Below are 17,852 nucleotides of genomic sequence, written 5' to 3' on the forward strand. Positions count from 1 at the left end.
GTATTTAAGCATTATTAATTTTCCTAAATCATCAAGTCTCTTCTGTTATCCAACTTGAAACTTTGTAGTGGCACCCTAGCCTATGGAATATGGTATGTATATTCCTATCATTAAATAGCAGAGGGAAAAAAGTTTATTCTCTTCTTTGGAAATATCTTTTACATATTTAATTATAAATCCAAACAATTAAACAAAATCTGATTTACTCATACTTAGCAAAACTTGAAAATACAAATTTAATAGAAATTGAATGACTCCAAAATCAGAAAAAAATATATGAAATATAAACAAATAGCATAAAAATAATTATTTTTATACCACAGTTAATTAACTCAAAAGTTTTTATGCACTCTTCAGAAGCAGCTGATGTTATACCATTATATAAATTTTATTACTTGATTATATAACTTATAAAATTAACCTGCATACAATTGTATATTAGCTGTTTGTCTAGCTAATCCTAACAGCATTACAAAAATCACAGCAATATCAGGGAGAGAACTGAGGTGAGAATCTGATGAGTAAATCGACAATTAACATGGTCATGAATATTAAAGTCAGGAATAACTGAGACTAGTGGGGAAATTCCTGACGGTGCTACAGAACAGAGGAGTGCACAGAGATATGAAATTCCATGTTTTCATCGCAACTGGTATGCTGCTGCTCCAGTTCCTCTGCGTGGCTGGTGGGACGGGGCTGCACTTGCCTGCATGATGTTGCACTGCTGGATGGCCGTGTGCTGCAGGCGGCTGGCCTCCTCCTGCAGCCGCAGGGCGCTGTGGCACAGGGGCAGGTTGGTGACCACCTCCTCTGGGATCCTCAGCGCGCTCTGGCACTCCTGGACCGCCTGGACTTTTGGCTTCAGGGACTCCATCTCAGTCAGCAGATGCTAGAAACAAAGTCAGTGCCACAATGAAGCAAATTTTGCAGAACTGCCAGAGCATTCCGTGCAGCTGAAGAAAAATGATGGTACTTTCAAGCAACAAAAGAAAAAAATTATTACCTATTTTCTAAATTGCATATAATTAGAAACACTTTCTCTGGAGTTGCTCATTGTCAAATGAGAATAATGATTATTTAAGCAAAAAGCCCATATACTATATATAAGAATAATAAATTAAAAAGCATAGTAGTACCTATTTCTAAGTGTCCAAGCAAAAAAAAAAATTTCTATGAACAGATTTGAGAAAATAGATTTACCAACTCCACAAATCAAAGCAGCACAAGAGTAGTTTATATAAACATGTATCTCAGTGTTAAAATCTGAGTGGAACTCCTTGCTGTGACATAGAAGTACATTTTCAAAACTGCACATGAGTCCCATTGTATCCACAACTTTCCTTAGAAATTACAATCCATAGCTGTAAATGTTGCTTAAAATTCAAAAGGCAATCAAACAGAAAGGAACAGAGCTACACAGAAACCTTTTTCTCTGAATATTCACAAGCTGTATGCCTTTGTGAATAGTGCCTATTCCATATAAGATGTCCATTCAAGCTGTCTGTTCATATGCATGAGAAGGGTCTAAGTGCTATGGTTGGAAAATAGATTTGATCATTATTTTTGTCTACATTGAGGAGTTTAATGTATGCCCAGATATGAAAAAAAAGCCAAGGAAAAAAAAGAAAAGACAAAGCTGATAAAAAGGCCTTAGGACATTAGAAAAATATTTTAGATTCAATAGATATAAATCAGCTGGACAATGAGGCAACCAGGGATAGAGAATTTGATTATCTCCCTTCCCCTATATCACATCAGAATGATAGCTAAGTGGGTCTGAAGTGCATACTGATGACAGGATTGTGGTTTGGTTTTTATTTCTGCAGTTTCATGACATATGGTGGATAATCTAACCAGAAATTCGGTATAATGACCTATTCCTCAGGCAGGCAGCACAGGTGGTCCTCTCTTCTGTCAGACCCCATAATGCTGGCAAAGGGTGTCTCTACTGTTCAATCAGCACCCAGAGGCACCCTGGGGCTATGTGCCAGCCAGGCCCTTTCCAACGTCCCCTCTCTGTCTGGTGAAACAGGTGGCCAGGGGCTACAGCCCCTTTCTGTGCCAAAGAAAGTTGTATTGTGAGATCTGCTAGAGCCAGGACAAAGAACATGCATAAAACCCAGTGTAACCTCCATCTTCCTTTCTTCTTATGGTGGGTGATGTGGTTCACTTACACTCTTCAAGGCCACACCCTGAGATCTGTTTGCAAGTCCCCAGAATAAAGACTGCATATTTTAATGAAAAGGAAAAGCTGTGCAAATTTACCCTTCTTCCATGTGTTTTTCTGCAGGCTTTAATCCTACAGAACCTGCTGAAATCCAGTTTTCACTGGCAGACTGAGACAGTTAAATCTCCATATTAGTTTGCAGAAAGAAACACATCTTGAGAAACTCAGCTATAACTTGCCTTATTTCTGCTGTTAAGAGACTGAGACCAAAACTAACAAACTGACAAATCTCCATAGCAGATCAAATGCAATAGAGAAAGCCACAATATCTTATGGGGGTTATTTCAACTAAGCATACAAAAATGTAACTGGGCTTAAGGAAACCTTAATTGTTTCCTAGTGCTCCAGATTACTGTTGGAGAAGCTGGCAACAAACTAAATCATTGCCTCTCTGTCTGTAAAATAATGATAACACTCTCAACTTCCTTTTGAAATACTTTAAGAAACTTTTGACCATAAGCACTAGATAAGAATTGGGTTTTATAACAAATATGGATTTAATGGATTGGATGGATGCATACTCCTCAGAACTGCATCAATCTAAGAAGGGGCTCATAAAGAATTTTACTTCAGCCATTCCCTCTGAGGGAATCATTCTTCTCACTTCATCCCTTATTTCCTTGGCAGTAATTTGGGGCTGCACTCTGAAACAGTGACACACCTAAGAAACACAAAAATCAATCTCATCAATACTCATTATCCTTTATGTAAGATCACATTACTCAATGTTAACTTTGAGGTCCTGGTCTTTTACCTGTCTGTGGGAAAGTTGCTCTTTCAAGCTCAAATGCCCAAGCTCTGGAGATGTCAGCGTGGCTTGGGCTTGCTCCAAAGCAGCCTGTAGGGCTCTCAGCTCAATTTCAAATTTCTTCATATCCTGTAACACATTTGATTCAGGGGTGAGTAAGAGGAAAAACAGAAATCACTATAAATATATCTGTCTGTTTTTAGATATAAATATATCCATCTGATTTTGCTCGTACATCCCCCTTACATACAGTGCAAAAAAACAATTCATAGTTTTGACAGTTATTTTAAATGTTTAAAATATTAGATAAAAATACCAGTCATATCACAGTCTAGAAAAAGGGATTGCAAAGGCAGAGTTATTTTTTAAGAACTGCAATCTCAAATACAGCATATACTTTATGAAACTGAAAAAGCATGTTCATTCTTTTCATTGCACTCCTTTGTAGGCCTTACACTATGGAATTCTGATCCAAATTAATAAATAACAGCATTTAGAGTTAATTTAAGAGAAGAATAAAGGAAATAGCAGAATGTAAGTGTCCACAAATACACTTCTCAAGTATCCAAACACAGGTGCTCAGTGCTATTTGAAACACACCATTACCCCAGATACATTCATCCAGAAAGGCACTTAGAACAGGATTTGCAGAAACCCTGTACCCATCTGAGTCAGCACCTTAAGGCAGCATCTCTAACAACAAAAGATACCTGACTTCAGGCAACAAAGTCATGCCCTGTACAGACCACAGATTACCTTCACTGCTAATAAGCTCACTGGTATGATGCATACATCACCCTAGATGCCAGCTAGCATTAGAAAAACTGCTTTCGTTTACCTTGGCAGCATCTTGGAGGTTTGGCAGCTGCACTTTGATAACTTGCTGCAGTTCCTCCGTCCGCCGCCCCAGTTCCAGCACTTGCTGTGACATCCCTTCGGTACAGTAGACACTTGCCAGGTAATCAATCCTCTCGCTCATGGCCTCAAGGTCACCATGAATCTCTCCAGACTCATCAAGAATGCTCTAGATGGAAATACAGACAAACTGAACGTCAGGTTTGAGGCTCAATGACACGTATCTTTTAAGTATATTGTTCTGCAAACTCTTCAACCTGTACACATTCATGAGCCTATGATTAAGTTCCACTGACTTCCTGCAAGGCTTAGGCAATATGCTTGGTTCTGAAGGTCTGCTGAAGTGCTTCAGCTTATAGAGTCTGGGAAACAAATCATTAAGTTATGGAGCTTCAGCAGCTGTACTTACCAACACATTAATTTTAGTGTTTTGCTACACACACTTGTATGTAAAAATATAATATACACAATCTATGGAGAAGATTTGTCCTGGAAGCCTCATATACCTGATAGAAAGCAGCAGAAAGCACTTGGGTGCAGTGTTATAGCAGGGCAGGAGTTGTTAATGCTGCCTAAAAAAATCACTGCCAGGGCTATGTGTGGGATGGCATTGGTTAAGCCTGTATCATCAGATTTTGAAGAAGGGAAAAAGCAATAGCAGAAATTCTGTCTCCAGCTTTCCTCAGGATAAATTGCCTGGAAGCTCCTATTCCGAATACAAAGAGTGACATAGTACCCTGCACTTATGTACAAGAATGCAGCTGACAATTAAGTAACACATGTATAACATTGCTATTAGTGATATATTATTATGATGCTTGTTTTCTTTCACACAGTCATGTAACACCAGGCAAGCTTGAACCTAATCAAAACATTTCACTGATCTCACACACACATTCCACACACAGACACACACAGAACAAATTGCACAATTACAGGGACAGCAAATTACTCTGATGTGAAATGTTCAGGAAGAGATTGGGAAAAGCTCTTCCATTAGGTATCAGTTTGAGAATATTTGGTATAAAACTCATTAGAAGAGAACAAAGGCTATTCCAGTTTAGCATAATGGAGAAAGAAAAGAGGCCCAAACTGAAAATTGTCTTTGATTAACTAAAGCTTTACAGTACGAGCTGCAATAAGGTGCTTGGTGTGATAGAATCACACTATTTCCAAAAACAGACACACTATTCTGCCAAAAGCCTCTATGAAACCAAACCACTTGAATAACATGTAGATCAACTTTGAATCACATGCTTTTGTTCTACAACATATCTTTATTTCAGTTTTCAAAACAATTGTCCAAAATCAGTTAATCATTTTTAAGGCTTGGGAGAAGAGTCAAAGAAATCTAGAACTTCATATATACACTGCCTTTTAAATGTCATAGCTCACATAATCACCTGGTAGGCTTTAAACTGATCACGAAGCTGAGAGGAAGAATTCCATGTTATACTACCATGCACTAGGATATTTGCTTTCTCAATCCATTTCAATATGAACTCCAGCATCTCATTGTATTCTTCCAAGTGTGAAGCAGCCTGGATGAAAGAAAAATTTGCTTAAGCCTAAGATGTAATTTTGTACAATTCTGGGAGGATGAAAACCTAATTTTATTTCCTTCATTGTTTTAACCTGGGGATCATTTTAACAACTTTTCCTTCCTGTATTATGTAAGTTAATTTCTTATGTATTTATGGAGTTAAAATAGCTATGTTTCCAGTAGTAAGATTATCTGTTTTAGGGAAAAAAAAGGCACTACAAGAATGTAGGTCATACTGTGACAGTCCATTGATGTTCAAATATATCCCTAGAGGGTTCACTCCCTGGGCATATTTCAGCTTCACATATAAGTTCCAAAATACCTCTTCTTTCAATTTGTGGCTCAGTTTCTTATTTTGATATGTTTCTCTCCATTACATCCTCCAAATCACCTTTTTTTTTTTTTTTTTAAGTCTGCTTTGTCCACTCAGTCTGCCATATTTCCAAAACATGAAATGCTGCACAATTTCAAAATACAGGACAAAAGTTTTGCTTTCTGATAAATCCAATTTCTATTTAGCAAAGTCATCATAACCTCCAATTTTATTTTCAGCAGGAATAATTTCATTAGTGCTCATGAATTTCCTCCTTATAAAGGATGGATCAAATCCTGTATTTGCAAGCAGTTTCCAATACCTATAATTTTTTTCTACGTGGATTTTTTGCAGATTTTGCTGAACAAAAATATCCTAATGTTAAATCTCTTTACTGAGTACCTTTGTCTGAATTCTTACTTTGATAATAATTTTCTATCTCTTCTTAAAAACAATTCTTTAGAGAAAAGAATATTTTGATTTTTTTCTTACAGAAAAATGCATGCAGAAAGGAGAACTCAATTTATCAGGGCATTGATGGCAAAACTATAGAAAATGTATTTATCTGATTTTAGCTAGAGGTTTTTGGGGATGAGAACAAGTAAGGAAGAAAAAGAGAAAGAATTTCAGATATTTTGAACCACAGGTGATCCATCTTTATGAGCACCAAAATATTGCATAAATATTATGCATTATCGGGGCCATTGTATATAGGCTTTTCTATTGAATGTACAAGTTATATTCACCCTCTATGGACTGGGACTAGAGAAAAATATTTTTCTTTTAATTTTGCTTTTAATGCTGCAAATATAGGTAACAGTGACAAAACAGAGACCCTGAGAAGCACAGTGAAGTACTATTTCCAGCATGCTACAGGTTGTGAGATCTACAATCTTTTTAAGGCACCAAAGGAACCAAGCTGCAGGTGATTCATGTGAGAGTGTGTTAAAGCAGCATCTGAGAATTATTTCACCCTCTCATTTGACCTATGCCTCTTTGCAATGTGATGCATGCCCTGACTAATAATAGGCAGATGTGCCAAGGAATGCCCTGTCTGGCATAACTCCAGGAAAACAAATGAGATGTTTGCATGCTTCCTCTGGTTCTGAGAGGAAACAGCAGAAAGGATTTAAGGTCATACCTGACTGAGCTTGGCTGCTCTGTACTCAGCCTGCCGTATGGTCTGCTGGTGCAGTGCAGTGAGTTTCCCTATCCTGTTAGCCAGTTGCTTAGCCAGGGGTACGCTCTGCTCTGCAAAGTCCTGGACTGATGCATCTAACTCCAACAGCTTTATATTGCAGCTGTCCAACTCGTCACCAAGGATCTAGGCAGAAAAACAGCAAAATCAGTGATCCAGGAAGGGTTAGCTTTTTGGTTGATTATTTCTAGTCCAACTTGCAACTTTCAGAGCCTGTCCAAAGTCTCCATAGTTTTTTCCACTTTTGAGCAGGAAAGCAGAACAGCAGGATATTTGGTCATCTCTTAAGTATGTGCCATTACTCTTTCTCCTCCGACTTCCTGGCTGGAGTGGATAACCGTTTTCCCTGCTGTAGCCAAAGACTGAGTCACTTCAGTGTGATATTAAACTGTTTTCAGGCATCTTTCTGGGTTTATTTCTGAAACGAATTGTCAGCACACACTGCCATGACAAGGATTTTTGTTTATTGGAACAGGAGTTTGTTTTATTGCTGTCTTAAAATATAAGTTTATAACTCATAAAAATATTGTTACTCATTAATGGATTATGAAAACTTTAATTTTAATTTGCAACTTGCATTTTCATAGCATGATCTTGATGCAGGAGCAGTCTGATTGTGCTAGAGTGTTTCAATAGAAACACAGTTTAAAATCAATTTTTCCGACCGTAGTCACAAATATTTTGAAAAAGAAGCCTAAAATGTTTTTCAAGTTTCCCATAGATTTAAAACATCCTCTTGGGCTACAGTTTCTTAAGAAGAGGCTACTGGTTATTTTTGTATTTGTTTTTTATATCCAAGGTGTGAAAAATTCATTGTTTTTGAAAGATAAAAAAAAAAGAAGTCACAGAATCATAGAACAGGTCATGCTGGAAGGGGCCACAGTGGGTCATCTGGTCCAGTCTCCCTGCTCAAACAGGGCTGTCCCACAGACCATGGCACAGGATTGTGTCCAGAAGGCTCTTGAGTATGTCCTGTAAAGGGAGACTCCACAACCTCTCTGGGCAACCTGCTGCAGTGCACAGACACTACACAGTAAAGAAGTTCTTCCTCATGCTCAGATGGAACTTCCTGTGCGTCAGTTTCTGCCCATTGCCTCCTGTCCCACTGCTTGGACAAACACCCTAGCCTCTCTCCAATTATTTCTAGAAATTTTAACTGCAATCATTCACAACAAGAAGTGACTTCAAGCTCCTCAGCTTAGGGCTGCCCTGGCATACAAACCTCAGAGTGCAAGTTACCATCAATCATTATGATTATTCCACAAATTTGGAGACATAACTGTCTACATATAGACACAAAGACAGATGCTAAACTGCTTATCTAAATACAAAGACACACACATTACAACAAGCATAAATAAATGTATTTACTACAGATATTATGCAGAATTTATACGCTGTGTGTGAAGGAAGGATCCATTTGACTTGATTCATACGGATTTAAAACAGATTTTTATTTTATTTTTTCACAATCTGTTGCAATTTTAATATAAAAATATTTACTGCTATAACCAAAGCCAACCCAGTCTCAAGACTGTCAGCTAAATGCATAAAAGCAGTTGGAACATTACTACATCTCCAGTGATGAAGAGTTTTAATTTATGCAACATATGAAAGCAGATTTCACTGGTTTTCTGCTTTCTTACTGAAATCAAGGAGACATACCAGGGATATAATTTAGTGACACTTCCTGCAAAGGAAACAGTATTTTGGAACATCTTGAGCATCTCATGAAAATAAACAGGTAATTTATGACATACCATTCATGCTAAATCTTCTCCTCTTTTGTATGCTTTGCTTAATTTCAGACAGTAATTTGGTCAAGTTTATCTTTGCCTAGTTAAAATAACAAACCTACAAAAAACCCATCCAAACCCAGCCAACCCCTTTTCCATCTCTCTTCTCCCCAATATCCCTCACTCTCATATGACAACCCTAATTTGGCCATTATACTTCAGTACAGATGATTTTTTCTGAGTGTGGTACACACCTAAGATTAAGAAAACCTTCAAAAAGAACCAAGAACCCTTTGCACTACTCTTAATTGCATGAGTAGTACTTTACCTCGTTGTTGAACCAAATTATGTGAGATGGGCTACAAATAAAATTCTATGGATCTATTTATCATAAATAAAGAATGATCTTTTCAGTACAGACAAGAACAAGGAGCAGTTTGAAGGTTCCTCAGGCTTTCCCAGATTGGAGTCAAACTCATTAATGAAAAGGAACTGTGAAATTTTGTCCATCTGACTTTAACATTCAGCTCCTTCCTTCAAATTCTGTTACCTGTGTAGGCCAGTTTGCAAAGAATACAGTTCTAGAAATCTCATCAGTCAACCCTTACTTCTGTGTAACTCTTATGTTGAACTACATTAACAAACTGTGTTCTCCACGTCGTCACAAACAACACTTTGGTATGAAGTGAGTTTCCCAATTCAGAAAAAATTATGGCATAACCACATAAGGAAAGCCTTGTCTTACCTTTTGTTCCAGTTTAGCTTGTGCTATATCATTTGTTTTCTTTTTCAGTTTGGAAAGAATGGTATTTAGTTCACTTGCTATCCCCTGGATTTTCTGATCAAACTCTTGGTTCAGTGTTTTGATTTGCTGAGTTTCTCTTTCTTTGGTTTGAATCTGTCAACAATACGAATTAAGTTCAATAATAAGAAATCACTCCTCCTTAAAGAAAATTAACTTTCATTTAACTGTAGTTCAAAGGATGAAGGCAATAAAACTATTCTGTGTTGCCATGGTTTGGCCACAGCAGGACACCAAGTTATAAAGCCTGAAGAAGGGCTATAGATCTGTCTGGCACTTATCTGCTGTGCTTTACCTGATCCTGCACAGTTACGAGGGCCAGTCCAACTTCTGCTAAATGAAGAGAGAGTTCAGAAGGCAATATGGTATAAAGCCCCAAGTATTTATTCTGTTGCTGTTCAGCAAGTTTTTCAACAGCCTGACGATGAGTAGTAACTTCACCAAAGAGAGACTAATGACAGAAAAAAAGTATTGTTAAGATCAATGAGAATACATCTTAAACATCTTTAAAATAAAATATCACAGTCCATCATCTACTTCATGCTTTATGAATTTGTCTAGTGGGTTACTAAAATGCTCGTTTTACTAAACAATCACTGAATGAATATCAGATTACTAAATGAATATTGTCTAATTTGAATTTGTAGTGGTTTTGAAACTATTAACATTCACTAGCAAATTAAAATGAAGATAAATATTATGATTTAGAAGCTGACAAATGTGGCCTACCTGCAGCTCCTGGAGTTGAATGTCCACTTCCGCGTCAGGACTTAATAAATATTCTTTTGTTTCCTGGATCCAGGACTTCACAATATTAATCTCTGCTTCAACCTCCTCACGCTCCTTCAGCTCCTGTTTCACCATCTTCATGCCTTTTTTAACTTTCTGTTGCATACTTCAGAAAGAAAGAAACAATAACTATTTGTGAAGAATTAAGCATTGTCTAAAACCACTCCTTGGTCAAAAAATGCTGAACAATAAAGATCGTGATTAAGAGCACCACATCCAGAGAAATAAATTTAAATAAATTAAATTATTCATGTCCATTCTTTGGTTTTATGTGTTTGGACATCAGGCATGCAATTCTTTTGAAAACATGCTATGTATACAATAAAGATCCCTGAATCTGAGTTTATCACTGCAGACTGCCCTGATTGTCAGTAGAGGAAACAGGCAATTTCAGGGCATGAGCTAGGATTATTAATTTTCATTCCAAAAGAAACTTCTAAAATAGGTCAGAAAAATTGTATCTTCCACTTGTTTACGTCTCCACACTAATTAGAGAGCGAGACAATGTGCTCTGCTATTGATAGCTAGAATGTAAAATAACATGAGATAAATTCCACCCCTACTGACTGGATTTGCATTGGCAGAATACTTAGGATAAATTATGGAGCAATCATCTGAACATGGCCTACTTTCACTAGGACAGAATTTCTTTACTTTCCTCAAGAACTTGGATATCCTGTAAAAAATAACACCTCTGTGGAAGTTCTATTGGACTACTTGTAGCTCTTATACACGTGACATGGATATTGCCTTATTTCATTTATGTTTGCATAACCTTGCACAGATGAATCATGCCTTATTTACATGAGCAGGAGGTCATCACAGAATCTATATCTTAGAAACCAATTTTAAATAAGTGAAAAATGAAGTTGTAAAATTTTCTACAGGGATTGCTATTCTACTGTAATTATTTATAAACACACAAAAGAAACTTTGCACAGGCTTGGTGCAGGGTTTACAATTTTGTCATCTCTCCTTCCTCTTTGTCTTCCAACCATGGAGATCAACTTAATGGTATCTTAGTGTAGTTATGAGGCAGAGATGTGTCATAAAACTTAACGTAAAACTTCCTGTTTTCTACATGATAGGGAGATGTTTTTAATTTAGATAAATATTTCCATGTCCTCAAGGTGAAAATTTATGTTTTCATTTGCATATGCTCTACATTCCCCTATAAATGTCATACAGGACCTACTTTTGGTACCTAAGTACTTCAAACAAGGGAAACAAAGTGATAAACTAATCAAAAGAGGATACAAAAAGATAAACGATCACTGTTAATGTGAGAAGCAAGTGTTTAAAATCAGTTATAGCTTTAATGCAGTTTATGCAGCTTTTATGTAAGTTATTATTATGCAAGGCAAAAAATACGTACTCTAAAAGGCATACTCTTTCTGAAGGAAATAAAAAATAAGGACAAAAAAGGTATTTCAAAACTAATTGAAAGCAATTTTAAATAAAAACTGATACTTATTTAAAAATAATAGCTAACATTTACTTAGGCATGTTCATTGTTAATGATATAAAAATGATACATAAGCTCTTAATACTGAATTGCAAGATAGCATTTTTCTGGTGTATCTTTTAAAATATTTCCTTACTTGTGGCATCGATCTTGCATTGCTTTGATTTCTTGCATAACTGGTAGCTCCTTCTGAGATGGAGGCTTTACTTCCACATCCTGAAGCATGCTGACAGCATGCTGTTTGAGCAGGCCCAAAGACGACAGCTGGTGGTCCACCTCCAGCAGGAAACTGCTGTGGTAATCCAGGAGTTCCAGGAGCTCTGTCTTGGATGCCTTTTCCACTGAGCTTTCTGGTAAACGACCTTGTAGCTGATCTATAGCTATGGTGGCTTTCTGAATCTATGGAAAGAGATGCAGTCTTGTCAATAGTAAGATTAGAAAAGAAGCTAGTACAATTGACACTGAAAGTTGCTAGACCCAGTTCTGTACATTTAGATTCTGTAAAACTGCTGTGGTACGGGGCTCGTGTTCTACTGTACCAGATCCCTCGCTCTTCACATGGGATCAGGACTTGCTAAGGGATTTTTTTTTTTTTTTTTGTCCAGTTATGGGTGTCTTCTTTAGCATTTATTATATTTATTTCCATAGGAACTAGACCTCTACCCATATTTGGCACAAGTCATGCATTTAACAAAATGATTATCCCCATTCCTAGAGAACCTGATATCTGGGCATGAATAATGGACAATGACAGATAAGAAGAGTAAGGTAGGATATAAGGAGAAAAAAGAGACATATAATCAATGAGCAGTGACAGGCAGCAGAAGAAAAAGAAGAAGAAGAACAACAACAACAACAAAACCAACAACAACAACCCAGTAATAACATAATCTAGAACAGAACATGTGAGGAAAGGAAACAGAGAATAATCTAAAGAAGCACTAGAAACCAAACAACTCTGTATATACTATACATGTACTGAGAAGAACAGTCCAAACTTTTGGAGCAATGATTCTAAACCCGGATCTTTCACAGCTGTGTTTTTCTGAACTGAGGAAAAAAATCAGTTATTCCTGCTATCAGTTTTCTCTACTGCAAGATGATTAATAAGGCAGCATAATGAGTGAAAACCTATGTATCAGGGAGGATTTAACCAAGACTGGAATTTACCTTATCATTAAAACCCTTCCATTCCTGCACTGCATCTTCCAAAATCTTCTCTTGTTCCTGGGCTACATTCCGGAGCCGTGTCCAGCGCTGCCATACTGTTGTCATGGATCTACTTATAGATGCCTTACTGGCATCATTGCTGATTTTTTCCAGCTGTGAAGCCTTTTCTTCTAGGGCTGTGATCTTCTCATGGAAAGAACTCACTATGGACACGAGAGTCTGAAAAAGCAGAAATAAGCACTGTTTTCCTTTTCCACATGCCAACTCATTAGCATTCAACATGCAGGTAAGGTGAACCACCCCCATCCACTGCAGATGAAGAGGAGGTGTTGCATTTCAAGTGAGGTGGCTAGGTCTCACTTTATTTCTCATAGGCAATATACTAGCTATAGCTGCTTGGTCCAAAATGCAAGCTTCTGGAAGCAGCAGAAATCTGGTAATCAGCTTTTCTCTTCCTTGATAGCCCCTCAAAAGGGATGAAAATAAGCATTCAGAGTCCTTCTCATAGCAAAGGCTGACTTCTAAACAGTCTAAAAATGGAAGGAGGAATTCAGGTGTTTAAATGTACATTTATGTCCTGTTAATCTTTAACAATTTTTTAAATACACAAGGATTTGAGGACACTCTCATGAACCTGGCAGACATGACATTACTCTTAGGGGAGATTCTTGATTTCACAAGACACAGTTGGCAGCATGCCTGAAGTGTCACTGACAAGGCAACTGAATAGTACCCAAAACATGAGAAAGTAAGTTTTTTTAAGCTACATTTCTTGCTTTTAGACTAAACAAGAGTTAATATTAAACTCCAACTCTTCATGTCCTAATAAACTCTTCCTGTTCTGTTCCATGATGAAAAGTAGATGGATGTTTCTATTGATCTGAGTTTCTTGAACAGTACATATTTTTGGGGCTTACAGACCCATGGCTTATAGGAACCTTCTGACTCTTAGCACTTCTCTACAGTCATAGGTCAACAAGCTGAAAAGTGATTAAAGATATCTGTCTCAGTCACCCCACAAATAAAATGTGTGTTTTGCACAGCACTAAACATGTCTTGGTGTGTTATGACACTGTTAAGTGCTACAGGTAGAGATCTAAAAACTCAAACTCATGTTATCACAGGTAGGGACCCTACATATTATACATTCATTTTCACTTGAAAGAGAAGGATTTCACACAATTATCAGTACCTTACCTTATGTGTTAGCAATTTCTCTTCTGCTTCATGAGAAGAAGCAGCTTTAGCTACTGAAAATTCAGATAATTTTTTCTCAGCGTCATTCATCACTTCAATCACCTTCTGCCTTGATGTCTGGTACTCCTGCCACTCAGAAGCACACCTTAAACCAATACAGTTCAGAAAGAACAATTTAATGCCATACAAAAACATTTGAAAATCAGAAATATTATTGCACCTAGTTTCTAATGCAACTGCTTAGTTTTGCTGCTACACAGTGCTTTCCAAGAAAAAGAAAGATTATTAGGAAACAGCATACATAGAAGCATATGCTCCTGATTTTCAGCTATGCCTTACAGAAAACACAGCTGGGCATTTGACTTTTCCTCAGACTGCCTATATTGTGGTTTAATCCTACCCAAACTTAGGGGATTCAGAACATGCAGGAGTAAGAAAGAAACATAGTTAAGCTTGTTAAAAAGGTATTTCCTTTTAGTTCAAAATATCTGCTTCAATGTCATTTGTTTGTGCGTACATCTTCTGTCAGGTGAAATATAGAACAGTTGTTCCCTACTCTCCTCTGTGCTGTTCCAAGCTTAATATAATTCTACTAGAGCTCCTTTAAGATCACACAACTAATCAGTCAAGGGCAGAAAAGAAAGCAGAATCTAAGAGCTCTGATTCTCCAATATCCACTTCTCTCAAAAGTAGCATGAATATTTCAATTAATGTTCTGATTCTTTCTTTCATTACCAACAAGGTGATCTTAAAATGAAGTAAGAAAAAGAAAAATAAAATAACAAATAAAGAATATACCTTTGTAACTGCTCTTGCTGGGTTTTGGCTTCTTGCTCTGTCACTTTGGCCTTTTCCTCCAACGCAGCTACATTTTGCACCAGCTGTTCGCTTGCTGTGGCTTGTAAAAAGGGTTCTATCTCAGACACAAGACCTTGTAACTCTTTCAAATGATCATTAAACTGACGTTCTGCACTGAAAAATTCAACATGGTTCCTCAGGTTCTCCTCAGAGTTCTCAACATCTAGACCATTTCTTGCTAACTGTAGAAATTCCTGAGCATCCTCCAGCCAGTCATTTGCTATCTGCATCACTTGGTAATACCTTTGGCAGAGGCTGTATGCTTTATTCAAGGTAGCCTGAAATAAAAGGGAGAGTCACAAACATAAAAATCACAGCAGCCTGTGTAATTTAAAAAACCAAGACAGTAGGATTGCTAAAATGAGTCTTTTTGTGATGATTGGAAAGATCAAGCCACAGAACCATCTTTTTCAGCTTTGTGACCAAGAAACTAATGATGGTTTAGGTGCACTAACCTGTCTCATGTGTATAGCTTCTTGAACTTCACCATCCAATTCTGCCAGCTCAGCAAGAGTGTTTTCCAGATCAGCAGGTATCAGCTCCTTTGCTTTCATGTAGCGCTCTTTCTCTTTATTGCTCAGGGCATTCATTATTCTGAGGCTCGACTGCACTTCCTCCTGATGTATCTGAACCTTTCGGATTTCTTCTTGGATGTTTTGCAGTTTGAGGTCCAAACTTAATGTTCCATTAAGTTCTGTTTTCACCCACCTCAACCATTCAAGCGAGCGGCAGATTTCTGTCTTGAAGTCAATGCTCTGCACCAATCTGTTCTCACACTCCATCACCATGTCAACAATGGCAGAATGCAAAGACTTCAGCTTCTCTTGCCAAGCCTTAACTTGGTGATTTGTAGTCTCATAAGCAGATGAGTCAACCTGAGGAGAAAGGGCTTCTAGATGTTCAGTTATTCGCTTCAGAAGACTTCCCGAGTCCTGCAAGCTGCCCACCAGAGAATGGTATATTTTCAACTTTTCTTCTATTGGGAGAGTTTCTTCATTCACCTTAACCTGCTCCTTTTTCACTGTCTCTAGCTGTGCCTCAAACTGCATGCACATCTTCTCATGCTCCTGGCATGCTTCTATTGTGTCATCCAACAGGTTGATTTTCTGTTCTATCTGCCTCTTCAACTTGTGGTACAGCGTGGCAAGTTTTAACATCTCATCTGGCAGCCAGGGCTGGCCAGTGCTTCGAAACGCCTCCTTCTTCTGGTTCAGTTCATCCACTGCTGCAGCAAGGCTCGTGGCTTCATCTAAGAGATCTCTGTAGGCTTGCTGGAGTGACACAGCTTCTTTGGCTGAAACAGCAGCTGGAGCTCTGTCCATGTTAATAAACTGGTCTTCCAGCTCGGTCAGAGCTTTACTCGTCAACTCAATCAAGGAGGCATATTCTTTTCTGGCATAAATTGCCTCCTGAACCTTACATAATTTTTCTTTTGCCAGAGCAGTGACAATATTGAATTGCTGAGGGAGACTGTTAAGTTTTTCATCTAGATAAGAATGATCCACTTCATTAAGTGATGGTAGGACTTCCTGGCCATCTCTTTGCAGTGCAAGTAGCAAATTTTCATATTCTGGAGACTGCTCAAGAATCTGTTGATATTTTGCCAGCTGGCTGTATAACTCAGTGTTAGAATTCATTACATTGACTTCTGGGAATGTGACAATATCAGCTTGTTTTAGCCAATGGCACGCTTTATCCAAATCTTCTTTGAAATATTTCCTGGAAACAATATTTTTCTCCAGTTCTAACAATCTCTGGTTACATTTTTGTAAAACAGTGTCATACACATTCTGTAGTTCTTGCAGTTTACCTAACACCTCACTCTTCTCTTGATTTGTTGCTTCTTTCATTAAATCTCTTCCTTGCGCCCACAACCCTGTGACCTCATTTTGATAGGCCTTCAGATTAGCCTGGGTATTCTTACAAGTCCTGATCTGTTTATTCACATCTTCTGGCAAAAGACAAATATGTTCTGTTAACATCACCTTCTTCTCATGCTGGTGAATTTGGTTTGTAGCCTCAAAGACTGCCATGAGAAACTGAGTCTTTTCAGACAGTGCTTTATTCAGGTGTTTTCTCCTCTGGCCAACCAGATCGCTGAGACAAGCCACGTGGTGCTGTGCATCAGACACTGTTTTCTGCAGTTCTTGCCTTTCATTGAGCCCTAGGTTGGTCATCACCCTGTCAGCATCCTTCACAAGCATCTTCAGAACAAGCTGTTTGGCTTCAAGCTCGCTGCAAATGGTAAGATGATCCATGAGAAGACTCTGAGCCATATCTGGAGGAGGGCTCTGTTTAAGAGCCTCTGAGACACTAGGTTGCTGTTCCTCTGCCCATTCCATTAGTTCCTGAAATTTAGAATGCACCAAGCTGAGCTCTTCTAAGGTTGAAACAGAAACTTGAATTTTCCGTTTGACAAGGTCCTCCAGCTGAGTCCAGCGTTGTTCAAAATGACTGAATTGCTCCTTTACTAATTCTTTGTCATCAAGATTCAAGTGCTCTATCATCTTCTGCTTCTGATCTTTCAAATCTTCCAGAGCAAATCTCCTTTCCTGTAGTGCAATTGCCAGTTTTTGCAAAGCTTCAAGGTGCACATTTGTACTTTCAGCATCAGATCTGTTATCAAAAAGGACAGGACAAAAATGAGTTATTAGATCCTATTTCAGCACAGGCTTTTAAGAGAGGTCAGGATTAATTATAAGCCCACTGCATACTGAAATCAATATGATATAAAGACCTACAGTTTTCAGATTCACTTGAAGGTAGCAGCCTTGAACACTAATTTAGAAACTTCACAAATTTATTAGTTTCCCTTTCATCTGCTGTATAGTCATCAGGCTGACCATACACATTTACATGAATACAGGCCATCCTGATTATATTGCACATATGAAGGTATTTGTCTCATTAATTAAATTGTATTTCTGTGTTGCTGATCTTAGAGATCAGCA

At 37.8% G+C, this 17,852-nt stretch overlaps 1 protein-coding gene across 7 annotated transcripts in view; it reads right to left on the reverse strand.

Annotated features, from left to right (window-relative positions):
- The window catches only part of SYNE1 (spectrin repeat containing nuclear envelope protein 1), a 278,124-nt gene that overhangs the window by 98,527 nt on the left and 161,745 nt on the right, over positions 1-17,852 (reverse strand). For 6 of the 7 annotated variants that reach the window (XM_084201522.1, XM_084201521.1, XM_084201518.1 and 3 more), the window contains 13 exons: positions 15,357-17,517; positions 14,842-15,179; positions 14,044-14,188; positions 12,847-13,065; positions 11,813-12,075; positions 10,152-10,317; positions 9,718-9,873; positions 9,366-9,518; positions 6,828-7,010; positions 5,234-5,371; positions 3,814-3,999; positions 2,982-3,104; positions 707-889 (listed from right to left, as the gene is read on the reverse strand). In XM_084201522.1, the coding sequence (XP_084057648.1) occupies positions 707-889; positions 2,982-3,104; positions 3,814-3,999; positions 5,234-5,371; positions 6,828-7,010; positions 9,366-9,518; positions 9,718-9,873; positions 10,152-10,317; positions 11,813-12,075; positions 12,847-13,065; positions 14,044-14,188; positions 14,842-15,179; positions 15,357-17,517 (4,414 nt within the window). Of the gene's footprint in view, positions 1-702; positions 890-2,981; positions 3,105-3,813; positions 4,000-5,233; positions 5,372-6,827; positions 7,011-9,365; positions 9,519-9,717; positions 9,874-10,151; positions 10,318-11,812; positions 12,076-12,846; positions 13,066-14,043; positions 14,189-14,841; positions 15,180-15,356; positions 17,518-17,852 lie in introns of all 7 variants that reach the window. The other variant, XM_084201517.1, reaches the window with a different exon arrangement.

Source organism: Fringilla coelebs, assembly GCF_963513975.1.
Source record: "Fringilla coelebs genome assembly, chromosome: 3".
NCBI lineage: Eukaryota > Metazoa > Chordata > Aves > Passeriformes > Fringillidae > Fringilla > Fringilla coelebs.